Source organism: Cucurbita maxima, unplaced genomic scaffold, assembly GCF_002738345.1.
Source record: "Cucurbita maxima cultivar Rimu unplaced genomic scaffold, Cmax_1.0 Cma_Scf00003, whole genome shotgun sequence".
Classification (NCBI taxonomy): domain Eukaryota; kingdom Viridiplantae; phylum Streptophyta; class Magnoliopsida; order Cucurbitales; family Cucurbitaceae; genus Cucurbita; species Cucurbita maxima.
Window position 1 is genome coordinate 1,806,352 of NW_019272019.1, and position 19,529 is coordinate 1,825,880.

General features: G+C 34.1%; 2 protein-coding genes across 2 annotated transcripts in view; one reads left to right on the top strand and one right to left on the bottom strand.

Moving 5' to 3' along the window:
* The window catches only part of LOC111476558 (uridine kinase-like protein 3), an 8,541-nt gene extending 3,088 nt beyond the window's left edge, over positions 1-5,453 (bottom strand). The window contains 11 exon segments of the mRNA XM_023120267.1: positions 167-227; positions 355-438; positions 578-772; positions 1,106-1,185; positions 2,055-2,151; positions 2,717-2,835; positions 3,311-3,380; positions 3,689-3,780; positions 4,256-4,417; positions 5,258-5,319; positions 5,436-5,453. Coding sequence (XP_022976035.1) covers positions 167-227; positions 355-438; positions 578-772; positions 1,106-1,185; positions 2,055-2,151; positions 2,717-2,835; positions 3,311-3,380; positions 3,689-3,780; positions 4,256-4,403 — 946 coding nt within the window. The 5' untranslated portion in view covers positions 4,404-4,417; positions 5,258-5,319; positions 5,436-5,453.
* Positions 5,454-18,093: 12,640 nt separating this feature from the next.
* Positions 18,094-19,529, top strand: part of LOC111476553 (kinesin-like protein KIN-14F) — a 9,335-nt gene continuing 7,899 nt past the window's right edge. The window contains exons 1-2 of the mRNA XM_023120261.1: positions 18,094-18,256; positions 18,346-18,615. Of these exons, the coding sequence (XP_022976029.1) occupies positions 18,441-18,615 (175 nt within the window). The 5' untranslated portion in view covers positions 18,094-18,256; positions 18,346-18,440. The remainder of the gene's footprint in view (positions 18,257-18,345; positions 18,616-19,529) is intronic.

Consider the following 19,529-nt stretch of genomic DNA (forward strand, 5'->3'; position numbering starts at 1 on the left):
GGAAAAAAAAAAAAAAAAAAAAAGCCATACAGTTCAAAATTATGTGAAAATAAAGGACCGTAACTAATTGCATAGATTCCCATCCTTAAAACAGATTAATAAATGGACATTTAATACCAGAAGCCTTAATGACATAAATACATTGATAAACAGATAACTGGCTTACCAGTTGGAGTGGTCACCTGCTTTTCTGTAAATGGTAAATGTCCCAGACCATGTTCAACAACCTAAATCATGGGTTAGGAAGTCATGCTTATGACAGGGAATAAAAACCAAACAGAGACTTATAGGATAATTTCTATAAGCAAAGTTGACCACTGATAGAATAAAAGTTTCTATAGGCACAGAAGTTACCAGACGAATCAATCGGTCAGCATAAAACACAAAATCATGCTTTGTAGTTTTAGCATCTCGAACTAATGTATGCATGCCTCGTATCTGGAGGAAACAATAAAAAGCAGCAGTATTAATCCCCAACAAAAGAAAAATACAAAATGCAAAATAATAATAATAAAAATAAATTACATTTAGCATTCTTTAAGCTAATAGCAAAACACACAATAGACGGGTCACATACCTGAAATGTTGACTGGATGACGTATAAATTAGGGTATATTTTACAAAGATCATGCTGACCAAGCTTTGTGCGAATATGTTGTACGATCAAGTCAATGGCAACATGATTATCACCCCCTCTGGGGATGATTATATCAGCATACTTCTTTGTAGGAAGTATGAAGTCATCAAAAGCAGGCTTTACAAATTTTGAATACTGCATCAACAGAACAGAAGAAACATTAACATAAAAATAAAAATAACAAATTATTAAAAGAAAAAGTATAACTTGGAAACAACTGAAAATTTAAAAAACATTCATTCTGATGTCACATACAGTGAAAGTCAAACGGGTGGAAAAAAAATGTAATTGGCCCATTGGGATCGTAGATTAACTTCCGCGTTTGTTATTAGCATATGTAGGAAAATCTAGTGAGTAAAAATTGAGAGAACCATTATTCCTGAAAGAAGCACTCCAATTACAAATAAAAAAATAACACAGCATGTACTATTAACCTTCTGTGAATGTTTGATGGCACAAACTACTAACCTGATCAAGCACTGTAGCAATGTCTCTAGCCTTCTCCGCAGTGTCACGCCTTATCCTTCTCGCCAAACGAACATCAGCATCTGCACTGAAAAGTATAAAATGTGAAGCAATTATTCAACACAGTAGGTTCAATATTTCCCCGAATTTTGGATGGGCCATTGGAAAATGTCTGGTTTATGATAGAAAAAAGGGTTATCAGGATAAATGTAAGGAAACAGGAGCGTATGAAAAGTATGTTTGGTTGCAGAATTTTTTAACTAACTAATAACCTGATGATTTATCGTACACAGTTCTTTGAAAAAATTTAAACTAAATTAAGAAAGTTTAATAATTTAGATTAACTCACTTTCTCTTCCACCCATTTAGCTAGAACTATTTCTGTATATTTTAAAATATATCCACAAATATTATATATATTATTTTAAGTTACTTTATTAAATCAGATTCGTTTAATTAAAGAAATAGAAATATAATAATTTATACAGCAAGAAATTAAAATTTGAAAACAGAACAAAATTTATATATTTTCCATGTTCTCTGGAATTGAATCCAAAAACTGTTTCCACAATTTTCATAAACCTTTCCAATGCATGATCTTTGTAATGGTAGTAATCAAAGTACCTGAAAAATATAAAACATTTCTCAAACTACAGACTAAGTGAAGCCTTATTGTCTCAATGTTAATGAGAACGTTGTACTCTTATCTCAGCCACCATCTCCACCCAAATACATGCATAGTCCACAAAGAAAATACTTCATTACAGACCTGATAGTCTCTAGAGCTAATAATTTTATCTAGAATGATGGGTAAAAACATTTACAAGTAGAGACAAAGCCATAGGACCTTTATGACCTAATCTCAGATCCAAAAAGTCTCAAAAGCTAATAAATTTCATTTCTTATAAAAATGGAAACAGCACATTCAAAAGTAAGGACAGAGCATAGAGACCTGTATCAACAAAGATCTTCATATTCATCAGTTCTCGAACGCGAGGGTCATGGAAAACAAGAATTCCTTCCAAAATGATTACATCCGAAGGGTTAACCTGCAAATGAGAATTAGACAGTAACTGTGTCTGTAGATCAAAAAAAATTAAAAAGGAAATGCGTGATGCCATGACATATATGCTGGTTTTATTTGTGAGTGTCAAATAAGATATTGACTAGACAGCACAAGCAAGGCGAATAAGAAAATCCTCCTTAATATCAAACACCTCCCCCATTATAATTCAAATAGCAACACCTTTGCTTTCACCTTTCAATAATAATAATTAATTAAAGCTTACATAAAAATTACCAATGTTTTAAAGGTATAAATGAGTCTATCAAGCATTCATCAATTTATAATTTTTACCTATTGTATAGGTCTCTTTTCTACAAACTTTCATGTCTCCCAGATCACAATCAAGTTCTCAAAACCCACGGAGTAGAAGAGAAGAATCAAATTCATTGTACAGGCATGTCCTAGTGCCCTAAAGATATATGACGGCACCTTGAGAATCTATTTTCATGATAGTAATGCCAAATCAGAAAAAAAATCTAGAAGCCAAAAAAGCATAAATAACATTTCAACTGCAGCGAAAGAATGGCAGTTGTGTCTAATTTCCATACCCTTCTTGGTGGAAACACATTATTATTATAACTCTTGAAGTCATATTTTGGAATATCTACAGGCTCCCCATGCCTCAATTTTTCCATTGAGCTTAGAAGTTCCTCTGTATCAAATGCATCTGATAACAAGAAATTTTACATCAGAAAGGAGCGTTCCATCAGTTTTTCACACCCCAATCCAGAACACAGCTACAGTATTTACCAAACTCATGCAGTACATATAACCTGATCATTAGAAAGTCCTTCAGACTATTATTTAGAGTACAACTCGGAAAACATTAGCATTCAAGCTTTTCAAAGGGTAAAAACTAGAAGCATCTCTAAATATTGCATAAAGGATATGAGTATCAACCGTAACAACTGTAAAACTAATGCAACCAGAATGTTCAAATTTTTAAACGAACAAGAATACTTGGCAGATGAGTTGAGTAAAATAGATGACAGGAATACATGGAAGATGCAAAATTTTTAAACGAACAATTAGTAACTTCCAATGAAGAATATGCCATCAAGAGAATATTGGCATCAAACCCGAGGAATTATTCAATTATTCTAAGGTATGAATTATTAATGGAAAAATTAGATTAAACTTACCAGGATGGTCAAAGTTGTATTCGTGTACTTGTGTAAGTTCCTCTGAAGATAAATTATGATAAAAAGAATCCTATAAGACAAACATATAATAACAATATCAGTGCCAGAAGGTCATCAGATTTAAATCCTCACTTGTGATTGTCCTCCATGCTCCATAGAGCCAAGTGGCAAAAGGTGGTATAAATTAAGTAGAAAAAATAAATAAATAAGGTGTCAATATATGTAGGAGGGTGGTTAGAATTAAGATTAATTCCAAGCAGTTGATGTTCTCAAATTCTACTTTTTCATGGCTCAGATTTTCAAGTTAAAGGTAATTAATCTAAGACAATACTTGTGATGTTCACCACCAGTATATGAAATTTCCATCGAGAAAATTACCTGGTTTACAAGAACAACTCGCTGGTCATGAAGTTGATGAATGATCATATCACAAACTGTAGTCTTTCCAGAGGCCGCACCACCAGCAACCCCTTCAAGAGAAAGAAGATTGGTAAGCTATACACATTGAAGATCAAAGAAACCCATTAATTTGAGTATGCTGGGAGAACTCGAAGTTACAAGTACATTAAGAAGGTCATAAAGATGATGCTAAAGTAGAATATAACAAAATAGATGAGTGAAAACCTTGTTCAAAAATAACAGATTGCCACGCCCACCAACAACATAAAAAACAAATTAAAGATGACATAATTCATTATAGCTGGACCCTTGACGTCATTTTGAGCTTTCTCAATCAGTTAACAAGGGGAAAGATGAAAGAAAAATGAGAATGAACGTCAGTTACTGTTACCTACTAAACAAGTTACAATATCAGGCATCATTACAGTTACCAACTAAAAAAACTTAGGACAAACGTCACTTTCTTCAGAAATAAACGTCAGTTTCAAGAATTTTTCATATTTCAACGACAAAGATATCAAGCATGTAATGCATGAAAATACTTGCCAATGACAAAAGGTTGTTTATGAAAATTTTCAGTTTCTGACATCAATCTCCTTGTATGTCCATTTTGTTGCTTTCTATCAATAAGACGTCCAGAAAAGTGCACGCCAGAGGATGCCTCTATTAAATCAGCAACTGAAGCAGAGCCCATGCCCAAAATCTTAACTATAATAGAGAGAAACTAGCAGTGAGTATTATTCATTTAAGGAGGAAAACCATTTATAATAATTTCAACGGCACAAGTCATTCATAACTCATTTACTCTACACCCAGCGTCATAAAAACAAACATACAAAAATTCTACTCTCTACAAGACATATAGACCTACTAGTTCATGGACTAATAATACAACAAATCAATCATAGAATAATTGGCCACAAAAGATGTATAAACCACAACAATTATGTTAACCCCATTATGTTATAGTAGTTGAAGCGCTTAAATTCCCTATCCACACCATCCCCAATAACCGGGTCTCATTTAATACCGCTTGCCAATATGAACCATAAAATTTGATCACAGATGCTTTAATTCTAACTGCTTGAGTAGATTTAGAATGTCCTGCAACCCAGCAAACTACTTCACTCTCTACCATATGATTTTTTTCCGAATTCTAACTAAGTACGACACCTCAAAATAACAGAATCTCATTCGCATAATTAAGGTAATCAAACCACAATCATATTTATCATCCTTACAGCAGAAGAACTAGAGTCCTAACCAAACACGCCTAAAAAACACTCAGTTTAGTGGCCATAGAAATCGAGGGAATTAAGCAATCAGAAAACTGAATCCGCGTACGACAAGCATCTACAATAATCTACATTAACCCAACTCCACCAGAAATACAAAAAAAAAAAAAAAAAAAAAAAAAAAAAAAAAAAAAAAAAAAAAAAAAAAAAAAAAAACAGAAAACGAACGAATCAAAATCANAAACAACGCTACATGATTGATTTTTAAAAAAGATCCAAACAATCAAAGAAGCTTCAAAGTTGTCTCACATACTAGTACGACTACGCTGCAGATCCAATCCAAATCCCGCGGCGATCAGCGAGCGAATGCAAATCTTTTTGAAAAATTATTGTTTATTACTGTGGTGATTAAAGAAACACAAACTGAGATTATTCTAAGATTCAGTCAAATTGATTGCAAAGAAATCAAATGCAGTTCGCTCCGAACGCACCTGCCGAAGTCGAGCCGGAAATTCGTTTAGAGAGAGAAAATGAAGGTATTTTTTCATTCCTGATTCAGACGGGTGGGTGGTGGCTGGAGATATATATGGGAGCCGGAGACGGAGGAGGGGGAGCCCTTGTTTCCCGATTCCATTTTAGAACGGTGGGCCCACTTTCTCCATTATTTTTCTCTTAATATTTCCATATTTATTCAAAAATTATTCCACCAATAGATTGAAATTCAAACCAATAAAATAATTAGATTTTGACATATAATTATTAATTATCATCTAAAATTTAATTATTTTATTATATTTTAAAATATCTTTATAGATATTTTAAATATTTTTTTTTTTGTTATATATTTATCTTTATAAATAATTAATTAAGATGGTAGTTTGTTTCAATAATACCCTTACGAGCGATTCAGTTCGAGGTTTTGTTTATGTTGTCTGTAAAAATAATGCTCGAGAATCAAATAATTGTGTTTATCCTTACGAGCAGTTTGGTTCAATGTTTTGTTTATGGTGTTTGTAAAAATAATGCTCGATAATCAAATAAGTGTGTTTATCCTTACGAGCGGTTTGGTTCATGGTGTTCGTAAAAATAATGCTTGAGAATCAAATAACTGTGTTTACCCCTGCGAGCGGTTTGGTTCAATGTTTTGTTTATGGTGTCCATAAAAATAATGCTCGAGAATCAAATAATTGTGTTTACCCTTACGAGCGATTTGGTTCAATGTTTTGTTTATGGTGTCCGTAAAAATAATGCTCGGGAATCAAATAACTGCGTTTACCCTTACGAGCGGTTCGGTTCAATGTTTTGTTTATGGTGTCCGTAAAAATAATGCTCGGGAATCAAATAACTGCGTTTACCCTTACGAGCGGTTCGGTTCAATGTTTTGTTTATGGTGTTCGTAAAAATAATGCTCAAGAATCAAATAACTGCGTTTACCATTACGAGCGGTTCGGTTCAATGTTTTGTTTATGGTGTCCGTAAAAATAATGCTCGGGAATCAAATAACTGCGTTTACCCTTACGAGCGGTTCGGTTCAATGTTTTGTTTATGGTGTCCGTAAAAATAATGCTCGGGAATCAAATAACTTCATTTACCCTTACGAGCGGTTCGGTTCAATGTTTTGTTTATGGTGTCCATAAAAATAATGTTTGGGAATCAAATAACTGCGTTTACCATTACGAGCGGTTCGGTTCAATGTTTTGTTTATGGTGTTCGTAAAAATAATGCTCGGGAATCAAATAACTGCGTTTACCCTTACGAGCGGTTCGGTTCAATGTTTTGTTTATGGTGTCCGTAAAAATAATGCTCAGGAATCAAATAACTTCATTTACCCTTACGAGCGGTTCGGTTCAATGTTTTGTTTATGGTGTCCATAAAAATAATGTTTGGGAATCAAATAACTGCGTTTACCATTACGAGCGGTTCGGTTCAATGTTTTGTTTATGGTGTCCATAAAAATAATGTTTGGGAATCAAATAACTGCGTTTACCATTACGAGCGGTTCGGTTCAATGTTTTGTTTATGGTGTCCGTAAAAATAATGCTCGGGAATCAAATAACTGCGTTTACCATTACGAGCGGTTCGGTTCAATGTTTTGTTTATGGTGTCCGTAAAAATAATGCTCGGGAATCAAATAACTGCATTTACCCTTACGAGTGGTTCGGTTCAATGTTTTGTTTATGGTGTCCGTAAAAATAATGCTCGGGAATCAAATAACTGCGTTTACCCTTACGAGCGGTTCGGTTCAATGTTTTGTTTATGGTGTTCGTAAAAATAATGCTCAGGAATCAAATAACTTCATTTACCCTTACGAGCGGTTCGGTTCAATGTTTTGTTTATGGTGTCCATAAAAATAATGTTTGGGAATCAAATAACTGCGTTTACCATTACGAGCGGTTCGGTTCAATGTTTTGTTTATGGTGTCCGTAAAAATAATGCTCGGGAATCAAATAACTGCGTTTACCTTTACGAGCAGTTCGATTCAATGTTTTATTTATGGTGTTCGTAAAAATAATGTTCGGGAATCAAATAACTGTGTTTACCCTTACGAGTGGTTCGGTTCAATGTTTTGTTTATGGTGTCCGTAAAAATAATGCTCGGGAATCAAATAACTGGTTTACCCTTACGAGCGGTTCGGTTCAATGTTTTGTTTATGGTGTCCATAAAAATAATGTTTGGGAATCAAATAACTGCGTTTACCATTACGAGCGGTTCGGTTCAATGTTTTGTTTATGGTGTCCGTAAAAATAATGCTCGGGAATCAAATAACTGCGTTTACCCTTACGAGCGGTTCGGTTCAATGTTTTGTTTATGGTGTCCGTAAAAATAATGCTCGGGAATCAAATAACTGCATTTACCCTTACGAGTGGTTCGGTTCAATGTTTTGTTTATGGTGTCCGTAAAAATAATGCTCGGGAATCAAATAATTGGTTTACCCTTACGAGCGGTTCGGTTCAATGTTTTGTTTATGGTGTCCATAAAAATAATGTTTGGGAATCAAATAACTGCGTTTACCATTACGAGCGGTTCGGTTCAATGTTTTGTTTATGGTGTTCGTAAAAATAATGCTCGGGAATCAAATAACTGCGTTTACCCTTACGAGCGGTTCGGTTCAATGTTTTGTTTATGGTGTCCATAAAAATAATGTTTGGGAATCAAATAACTGCGTTTACCATTACGAGCGGTTCGGTTCAATGTTTTGTTTATGGTGTTCGTAAAAATAATGCTCGGGAATCAAATAACTGCGTTTACCCTTACGAGCGGTTCGGTTCAATGTTTTGTTTATGGTGTCCGTAAAAATAATGCTCGGGAATCAAATAACTGCGTTTACCCTTACGAATGGTTCGGTTCAATGTTTTGTTTATGGTGTCCATATAAATAATGCTCGGAAATCAAATAACTGCGTTTACCCTTACGAGCGGTTCGGTTCAATGTTTTGTTTATGGTGTCCATAAAAATAATGTTTGGGAATCAAATAACTGCGTTTACCATTACGAGCGGTTCGGTTCAATGTTTTGTTTATGGTGTCCGTAAAAATAATGCTCGGGAATCAAATAACTGCGTTTACCTTTACGAGCAGTTCGATTCAATGTTTTATTTATGGTGTTCGTAAAAATAATGTTCGGGAATCAAATAACTGTGTTTACCCTTACGAGATGTTTTATTTATGGTGTTCGTAAAAATAATGTTCGGGAATCAAATAACTGTGTTTACCCTTACGAGCCATTTAGTTCAAGGTTTGGTTTATAGTGTCCGAAAAAAAAAAATGTCTAATAAAGGTAATGTCCTTCGTGCATAGAAAATGTTATCATAATTTCACATATAAATTAAGTATTTTCAATAATTTTTTTTTTTTTCTATTCAATAGATGGTTAAGAAATACTTACTAAAACTTACTACCATATCGACACGATACACTTTATTTTTTTGAAACAATTATATGTCGGGTGATCTTCTAAAACTTTTCTTAAGAAACATGTAAGCATCGCAACGGTCGTAAGGGAATGTCAACTATCAAGTATCGAATTCAGATTTTGCACTTGTAATAACCCAAGCTCACCGCTAGTAAATATTGTCCTATTTGAGTTTTTCCTTTCGAGCTTGCTCTTAATGTTTTAAAACTCGTCTACTCTGACTAGTGCCACGTGTCACAATCGCACTTTGATGGCAGCGGAGTTGCAATTGTACAACACTCACTTCTCAGCAACGAGTGAGTTAAGCCTATTTGTTCTTGAGTCGCTTACGGCCAAGCGACGTATGCTCGAGCCTCTGGCCCCAGTTCAAGAAAAAGGTTTTGGAAAACAGGGGCAGAGAGATTTCGAAAGAGAGTTTTGAAAGTAATATTTGAGAAATTGAAATTTGTGTTATATGGGAATGTAAGCAAAAGGCAACAACAACGGCTTAATTACATATAAATATCACACAGTAAGAAGTTGACAACTAGTCATATCCCCCTATAATTTTAGGGCATTTTAGCCCTTGTAGGTATAGACACGATTTTGGTGAATGATCATACACCCTTATACTTACCCAATATAGAATGATAAAAACATATATAGGATGAAAGCACGTATAAGGGGTTTAGTAACAGACATGTAACTATGGACAACACGTCTTGGACAAGCAAGATCGGGATATCTGTAAGCGACCACTGACAACACGCTTTGGACATGCATGACCGTGACACCTCACATCGTCCTATGACTGACTCTAATACTATTTGTAACAACACTCTTACATATTTAGGGTTCATATTTTAAAATTTTAAAAAATTTGTAAATCTATTAAATATAAAATATAAAATTAAATACAATATAATATATTTTTAAAAATTTAAAATTTATAAAATTATTAAACACGATAAAAGTCTTTAATTTTTTTCACCAATAGTTCAAAAGTAGAAAGTCATTAATTAATTTTTTCTTTAATTTATTATTATTTTTTTAAAAACCTTATAAATATTAAATATTAAATATAATTTACTAATATCAGTAACAAACAACGTCAAATATTTTTAATTTTTATTATAATTTTAAAAATAAAATAGGGTAGGATTGGATTGTAACGCTATTTTTGGGTGCTCGAGTTGATATGATAAAAAAACGGTCTAATTTGTGAATCTTCCCTCTATAAATTATGAACACTCAGCAATCATTTGGAGCATGAAGCAAGATATATCGAGCTTTCAATCGAGAGTTATAAGTTTTTCATTTATGGGTATTGAGTTCTCAGGTTCACTTCAAATTCGAGAGCTACATTTCATCATTTCCGTCCCACGCTTTTCTAATACGATTACTCGAAAAAAGAAAGACTCGTGTTTGGGGAGGGTATTAAATTTTTGTGTGGGAACTTTTCCGAGGCATACAAAATGGAGGGTTTCTCTTACTTTTAAGGGTGTTTTGATTGGAAGTTTTGCTTTGGACGCCCGAAAAAATGCTTAGAAATAGAATGTCCAGGAATATAATATTTGTGTTCGGTGGTGTGAATGTTTGATTAATCCACCACACCCAAATGGTGGTAAGAGTTCTCTTATTTATAATCATTTACAGAATACAGAAATAAGGTAAATTACAAATAATAAGGAAATAGCATAAAAGGAAAGAATAATAAATGAATACAATATATTTGCATTTAGTAAAAGGGCAAATATGGTAACCCGTAATGTAAGGCAAATATCTAGATATTTGCCTTATAATGAACGGTCAACTATCCTTAACACCCCCCGCAAGCTGAGCGTCGGATTTGAACGAACATGAAGCTTGAATCTGAAAAATTCAAAGAAAGGTCGAGAAATACTCTTTGTGAAGATGTCAGCAACTTGGAGATGAGAGGGTACATATTGTGTACGAAGTTTGCCAGCGATAACAAGTTCTCGAAGGAAATGATAATCTAGTTCAACATGCTTGGCCCGCTTGTGAGAAACAGGATTAGAGCTAAAAAAAATAGCACTTTTGTTGTCACATAAGAGTAAGGGCTGCTGTGAAATAGGGACCTTGAGGTCATGCAAAAGATGCGTAACCCAAAGAAGTTCAGCAGCAGTTGTGGCAAGAGAACGATACTCAGATTCACAGCTGGAGCGTGATACAGTAGGTTGTTTTTTGGCACTCCAAAAAATGAGATTGTTACCAAGATAAATAGAATAGCCGGATGTAGAACGACGAGTATCGGGACAACCAGCCCAGTCAGCATCCGAATAAGCGACTAGCGTACTAGGAACCGTGGATGGACGAAAGATAAGACCAAAGTGGAGTGTTCCTTTGACATAGCAAAGAATACGTTTGACAGCAAGAAAGTGATCTGCAGTAGGGGCATGCAAGAATTGACTGACAGAATTGACAGCATAGGCAATATTTGGACACGTAATAGTCAAGTACTGAAGGGCGCCAACAAGAGATCTGTAGAGAGTATGATCAGAGAAAGGAGAACCATCAGCAGTCAGGTGTTGAGAAACAACCATGGGAGTGTGAACTGGTTTGCTATCGAGCAACTGAGCACGAGTAAGAATATCTCGAGCATATTTTAACTGACTGATAAAAAGACCATCAGGAGTGGGTGAAGCTTCAAGACCAAGAAAGTAACTGAGAGAATCCAAATCTTTGGTAGCAAACTCAGAATGAAGCTTGCGAGTAAAGCTGTTAATAAGAGATGAGTTGTTGCCAGTAACAATAATGTCATCAACATAAAGAAGCAAATAGATAAGGTTAGATTGCTGATGAAAGACAAAAAGGGACGTGTCAGCGCGACTGCAAGAAAACCCAAGTGTGAGAAGAAGATTATCTAGATATTTGCCTTATAATGAACGGTCAACTATCCTTAACAGGTGGTACATGGAAAATATTATAATAAAAAATTCAACCTAACCGAGACAAAAAAAAAAAAGAAAAAAGAATCTAATCCAAGCTCAACTACTCTATGTAGATTGCATGGTCTGTGATACAATATCACCCTCAATCATAAAGGAGTGTCTTGCCTTTATCTAAAATATTAAAATAGCATGTGGCTTGAATATTTTAAGAAATATTTAGTAAGTGGTCCCACGGTTAGGAAATGCAAACACATGCAACAAGAATGAGACCTATGATTCAAAACTTTATTCTCTTTGGCAGCTTTTTTAGTCCGAGTCATCCGATGTGTATTTACTAACTACACATTTCTCATACATGCGAATATAGACCCACCAAACGGTTCACACACCCTCTAGGCTTCGTACTGGTTGGGCTAGCGTCTTTAGTGTCGTTGTCAGACACTCGAAAGGAATAGCAACTGTTGTAATATTATGTTAAACATGACAATCATTTTCCTTCCTGTAATGTATGCGTCTGTACTCATCATATTACTTGAATGTCACCAAATCCACCGAACTCTAAGAAATTAAAAAAAAAAAAAAAAAAAAAACATTTTTCATTATTTTAAAAATAAAAGGTTTGCTTTTCCGTCCGTCCTTTAAATAATGTGTATTTATTTATTTATTTATTTATTTATAGTAAGTTCTTTCCTTTATAGAAATCTGTCGGCCTTTAATTAATAAAAAGTAATCCGTACGATCGAATATATACACCGAAGGGTTGAGTTTTAGATGCTTAAATATATTAATAAAACATTAATTTAATAATATACTAATTTTTTTAATTAATTTTAATAAACTTTTCTAAATAATAATAATAGACACTTTTAATATAATAAATGCGTATAAAAATTTTAAATATATTAAGAATCCCATTTATATAATATATTTTTTTAAATCTTTTCTAGAGTGAGAATAAAATATTAAAATTAATTTTTTAAACAATTAAATTTATAATCTTATTTCTACCCATTTTTAAAATAAATAATAGAGATTATGGAATAAGAATATTCGATAGAATCGGAATTAAAAAATAAAAATATAAAATATAAAGAATATTCAACCCAATAAATTATGCATTAAAATTGTACCATAGTTAATTTTTATTTAATATGGTATACATTTCAATGTAATTTAAAAATAAAGTAGTTTTTAATTTGGATTTGAATTTGAATTTCCATTTGTATTCACAATCTTTATTATTATTTTACTTTTTAAATATGCTTAATTTTCAAACAATTCAGATTAGCTTTGTACTTCAACCTTCTTGCTTGCGCTGAATCGTGAGTAATGTGTTACGATTCTACATTTTTTACAGTGTGGCGTCGTGATCTTGACACGCTCACGACTAGCTTTAAGAGGAATTAAGCCCCATATATATTTTTTGCTCCAACTTTGTGGCTTCGTTGGACTTTAGGCGAGGTTTGTCTTCGCCAATAGCGGGTGTATGTAGCAACCTCCAACACGCGGGCTAGGGCGTAATACCAGCACACCCGTGTCGTCCGGTACTGTCCTTCAAAAATCCATTCAAAGGAAGTCATCCGAAACACTCGTTTCGGCACGCTCGCCCACACTGTGACTCACGTATGTGACACAAGGTAGCGCACTTAGGCTACAGGGCCCAGGGGTGGTGGAGAGCTAACACCATGTTACCCTACAATACATTTTGAGTCATTTTCAATCTTCTGGGTGTAGACATGATTTTGGTGAACTATCATACGGTGTCGTGCATTATCCGTCCAGTGTCCGATTGACACCAAACTTGGCGAGCATTCATGTTTTATATGGACGGACTTAACTCCTGAACCGCATGCCTAAATTCCTTCCGAAACTCCAACTTTTGAGGTTAAGGCCCGGGGCCCTACCCGACCCTTCAACAAGCCTATCTTTACCCTTCATGTCTATTTTGATGTCTCTGTCTTGCTTATGTCTCAACTTGTCTTCAATGTCCACTTAGCGTGGTGGTGTGTTGAATGATGCATCGTCCTCCTCAATCGCATCATGGTACTCTTCTATATTGGCCCGCATGTGGCCAGATGGGCGTCTCTTGAGGGATGCCGCTTTGTTTGTCATGACGTGAGGGTCACAACCTACTCTCTTCATAGCATGATTGTGACACAATGCACACGTGAAGAAGAAGTAGGTTCTTGTTCATGTTCGATATGATCCAATTCGATCTATTTTTGTTTGGGTCTAAGTCGAGTCAAGTTGAGTTGGTCTATTTTCAGTTTTGGGCCTAGTCAACTATTAAAGTCAATGGTCAAGGTTAAAGTCAACAATCAATAAAATTTGCTCGATGTATCTCAGTTCTCTCGACTTAGGTCATTTTTTTCCTTCTAAGTCTAATTTGATTTTTTTTTTTGCTCGATTTGGACTACTTTTTAACCAACTTTTCAAGCTGATTTCGATGATGCTAATACTTATTCTTATTCGAGCACTTATCTCGCGGTAAGTGAATTTATTGTTGAAATGCAATATGCTCGGTTGAACGAACTCTTTGTTGTACGTGATGTCACAATGTCGTTCTTGTATGAATGTTTGCCATATTATTAGAAATGAACACACGTTAGTCATTGAGCTGGTATGAACGTTTTATGAAAGATTAATGTTATCCATTATTTTAAAATGATGTATTTATGTTAGTCGCACGTTTAAGACATTACATCATGTATCAAAACTAATGTTTTATACTCGTCAAATCTCATGTTTGAGTGTGATTCATACCGACACCAAAAATTAAATTAAAATATTAATAAATTTAATATTTTAATTTAATTTTAATTACTAATGAGAAAATTAAAAATATAGAATAAATAAAAATTTTATGTTGATAAGTTGTGGGACCTACCACAAATTTAATATATATTTTAATACGTTAATTTAAAAGTTAATAAGAAAATAAACTTGATATATTCTTTTTATTTTTAAATGATAAAATTTTAATGATTTTATTAAATATATTAAAATATAATCTAATTACTTAAAACTAAATTACTTTCGACGTGGGCTTGGATTTTGGGCTCATCCTTTCGACGTGGACGTGAGTTTAGGCCCAGTTGTTTCTTTAGCCCAATTGTATTATAGTTGGGCTTGACTAATTTACCCTTAGGGCCCAATTATCCTAATGGGTTTGTATTATAGTTGGTGACCCGGACAACCTGGAGAGAGTTCCTAATAGGTTGGGTTGTTAGATGGTTACAAACATTTACAAGTCACAACGCACCGCTAATATTAGTTACAAACATTTAATATTTTTAATAAGTAAGGTAGGATTGGGTTGAGTTATGACCCTATTTTCAGGTTGGTCGGGTTAATCTGACAAAAAAAAATGTTAACTAGCAAACTAAACCAAAATTTTCTGTTTTTCAAAAATTTAACCCAACCCAAATCGAAAAAAAATTAACCCAACTCAACGTTTATGGTTTGAGTTGGGTAGTCCCGATAGATTGAGTTATCAGGTCATGTGAATGCCCCTACAAAATAATAATTTGATTTTAGATTCTGCCTGATCTCGAAACAATAAGGGTAAAATCGGAATTTTACATGACAAAAATGTAAAAATGTGAGATCTCACGTTGGTTGAAGTAAAGCACGAAATATTTTTTATGAGGGTAAAATTGGAAACGCCTGTTTGCCCTTTTGACCGAGGAAAGAAAGTTAATAATAATAATAATAATAATAATAATAATAATAATAATAATAATAATAATAATAATAATAATAATAATAATAATAATAATAATAATAATAATAATAATAATGATGATGATGATGATGATGATTTTGGTAGAGAAAATGTGGTCGAATAAATGGGTCACATAGGGTAAAAAAGGTCGCATGGCCAAAAGAGTTTGCCTCCATAATCATTTTAGTTAGGAGGATCCAACGTTCATAATTCCTTTTACTCTTTTCACTTTTCCCGCTCGGCTCGAATACCCGAATGATTTTATTAAGGTGTAAGATTAAAGGAATAATTGATTGAATTAGAGATGCAAGTGTCGTACCATGGTTCGGGTATGCAAGAAACGATAGCGTTTTTAGTAGTTTGAAGTCTTTTAGCTGAAACTAAAGAAAATTGCTCGGGTATAAGCTTTGGAAGTCGATAATATACCATACTGTTATAGAAATACGAATTGTACTCATAGAAGAGAACGTGAGAATTGGTTGCAAATTAAACCCTCGACCCTTTAGAAAGATTCGTTAGAGCTATAAATGGTTGATGATATGGATTGAATTGGAGTACACGAGAAATGATCGTGTTTTTATTGGTTTGAAGTTTTTTAGTCGAACTCGAAGAAAGTTTTTGTGGGTTTAAACTAAAATATGATTAGCTAGCCGATATTGTTTTCTTTAAACTTTTATTTTCGGGTTTCCCCTCAAGGTTTTTCTACACCCTTATTTATTGTGCAATCTCACATCGGTTGGAGAGAGGAACAAAACATTCCCTATAAGAGGGTGAAGACTTCTCCTGAGCAGACACGTTTTAAAATCGTGAGGTTGACGGCGATACGTAACAGCCTAAAATAGACAATATCTACTCGAGGTGGGTTTGGAATGTTACAAAGTCGTTCTCTCTATAATAGATATAGGATCTCACGATCCACCCTCTTTGGGCCCCGAGCACCCTCATTGGCACACTGCCCGTTGTTTGGCTATGATATCATTTATAATAGCTCAAGCCCACCATTAACATATATTCTCTTATTTGGTGTAGGGTTAGGATTATTTTATTTTATTCTAATATTAGAGAGAAGTGGGGTCAGGGTTAAGTCGCAACGCCGTCCGTTGATTTTGGAAGGACCATGCGTACAACGGTGTGAGTAATGTACTGTAACAAAACCTAACTACTTTAAGAGGTCCGACGTGAAGGACGATGTACACGTGTCATTATTACATTTGTTTCAGATAATGTATTTAATAAGTCAAAATTCTTCTATAAAACTCAAAGCCTTTGACTTATTTAATATTAAATTATTAATGCCGTATGGGGCTTCTGACGGTGCTTCGTTTATTGACGTCCGCCTTTAAACCCTTCTTCCCGCCGTTAAGAAACGGCCGTTGTCTTAGAATCTTTTCCATTTTTCAAATTTTAAATTTGAATATTGTTTTTTTGTTTATTTATTGCATTTGTTTTATTTGTCCCGGATAAAAATAATATTGGAACTCGTACCTCATGCCTCAAATATATATATATATATATATATATATATATATATATATATATATATATATATATTATATTTGTTAACGGTAGCAACCTAGACCCACCGCTAGTAGATATTGTTCTCTTTGAATTTTTCTTTTCGGGGTTCCCGTCAAGGTTTTTAAAACGCGTCTACTAGAGAATGATTTCTACACCTTTATAAAGAGTGTTTTGTTCTCCTCAACCAATGTAGGATCTCACAATCCACCCCCTACGAGACCCAATGTCTCCTTGTTGACACTTGTTCATTTCTCCAATCATGTGGAACCCCCACCAAATCCACCCCCTTCGGGACCCAACGTACTTAGTGGTACATTACCTTGTGCCTACACTTCTTCGTGGCTCAGTCTCCTCGCTGGCATATCACCCCGTGTCTGGCTCTAATACTAGTTGTAACAGTCCAAACCCATCGTTAGCAGATATTATCTTCTTTGGGCTTTCCCTTTCGAACTTCCCCTCAAGATTTTTAAAACACGTATGTTAGGGAAAGATTTCTACACCCTTACAAATGGTGTTTCGTTCTCTTCCCCAGCCAATGTGAGATCTCACAATCCACCCCCTTCGGGACCCATCGTTCTTAGTGATACATCGCCTCGTGTCTACCCTTCTTCGGGGCTCAGTCTCTTTGGTGGCACATCACCCTGTGTCTGACTCCAATACTATTTGTAACAGCCTAGATCCACAACTAGTAGACTCTTTTGGCTTTTCCTTTCGGACTTTCCCTCAAGGTTTTTAAAACGCGTTTAAGGATGTTTCATTCTCCTCTCTAACAAATGTGTAACATGACATTAACGTTTCCTTAGTTCAACTAATCCGAACATAAATTAATTAGTTAATGTCAAATTTATCATATAAATTAAAAGCTCATAAAGCTTTGGATTTTGAATAATATGAATTAAGGCTTATGGAAATTAAAATAAAAAATTAGCAATATTTAACATAAAATCAATATATAAATAAAACCAGAAATATATATAAGAAATAAAATGGGTAATATTTTATATTGAAAATAATATGGGGGAGATTTTGGTCATTTCAGTAAGGGATTCATGGAGGCCATAAACACTCCATAACGTTACAATTTAAGCTTTCTTTAGATTCTTCTCTCTCTCTCTCTCTAAAACCTTCCCCACGTCGAAGCAGCACTTAATAAACCGCTTCTGGATTTTCACATTTTTTTTGAAATTCTCATCGTTTCAACGACGATCACGAGAAGGCTCGTTCAACTCTCTGCTACTAATTAATTTGAAGTTGAAGTTTCTTTGCCGGTAAACACTTTGATCACTGGATTTGTTACATATTTCTTCCTTTTCTGTTTTGTAGAATCGACATTGTTTGATTTCTTGATTGTTTTTAGGTTGTGAGAAGGATTTTGATCATCTGTAAATCTGCGTGTTGAAAAAGAGGAACACGAGATTTGTTAGAGGGAGAATCGAGTGTGATTCATCGAAAATGCCGCAGGAATTAAGCTTCAGGAATTCGATTTTAACGTCTCCGAACAAGAATATTCCGAGAGGATTGAAGGCTCTGGTTACGAATTGTAATGCTCAGGTTTCTTCTACTTCTGTGATTTCTGAGGAGGTTATCAATGATCATGAATTGGCTCAACGCAAGGCCGAAGAAGCTGGTATGAATTTAAAATTCGTTGCAGTGATTTCTGTTTTTCTCAAATCGATGAACAGTTCTTTCGATTTTCTTTTTTCTTTTTCAAATTAGTTATTTAGATGACTCTTCGTTCAAGGTTTCATTTCTTCCAATTTGTTCATCTTCTTTCTTTTTCCACCACCACTTCACCTACCTCTTAAATTTCTCTTCACAGCCTCACCACTTCACCTACCTCTTAAATTTCTCTTCACAGCCACACCACATTCTGTTCTTCTTTCTTTCTTTTTTTCCCTCTCTAAATTTGAAATTCACTCCGTAAACTACCAGAATTCAAAATTTAAAATGACTGAGAAAAATCCGTACAGTTCGTTCTTGTTTACTTTTCCCCTAAAATTACCATCTAGATGATACTGTTCTAAAATAGAAATTCTCAAAGCTTAAATTACAAATTTATTTATTTCGTCCAAAAACCTTCAAAACTACAAATTAATATCTAGATTTTCTTATATATTCTTGTTCTGAATTCACAAATTTATTAAAAATAAAATTGAATATAAAATTTAAATTGTTGTATAATAAATTTATTAATTGAAATGGTAAAAAAATATATGATGAGGGCTAAAATGGTAATTTAACTATAAAACATTTCTTATATTGATGCTCATAAATAATACTAGTGAGATGTTTGAATGTGGGGAGAGTTTAATTCCTGGAATTTAGGAAAAGGTGAGTGAGTGGGGGAAGGTGAACAGAACAATAAAGAAAAAAGAGAGAGATGAGAGTAAAGTCGTGGGAGCAATGTTGCCAATGAAACCCAGAATTTCGCTTCAAGTAATCTTGGGTCCGTCTTCTAAAGAGATGGGTCCATTTTCAGCCGAAAGAAGTTTTTTTTTTTTTTTTTTTTTTTTTTTTTTTTTTTTTTTTTTTTTTTTTTTT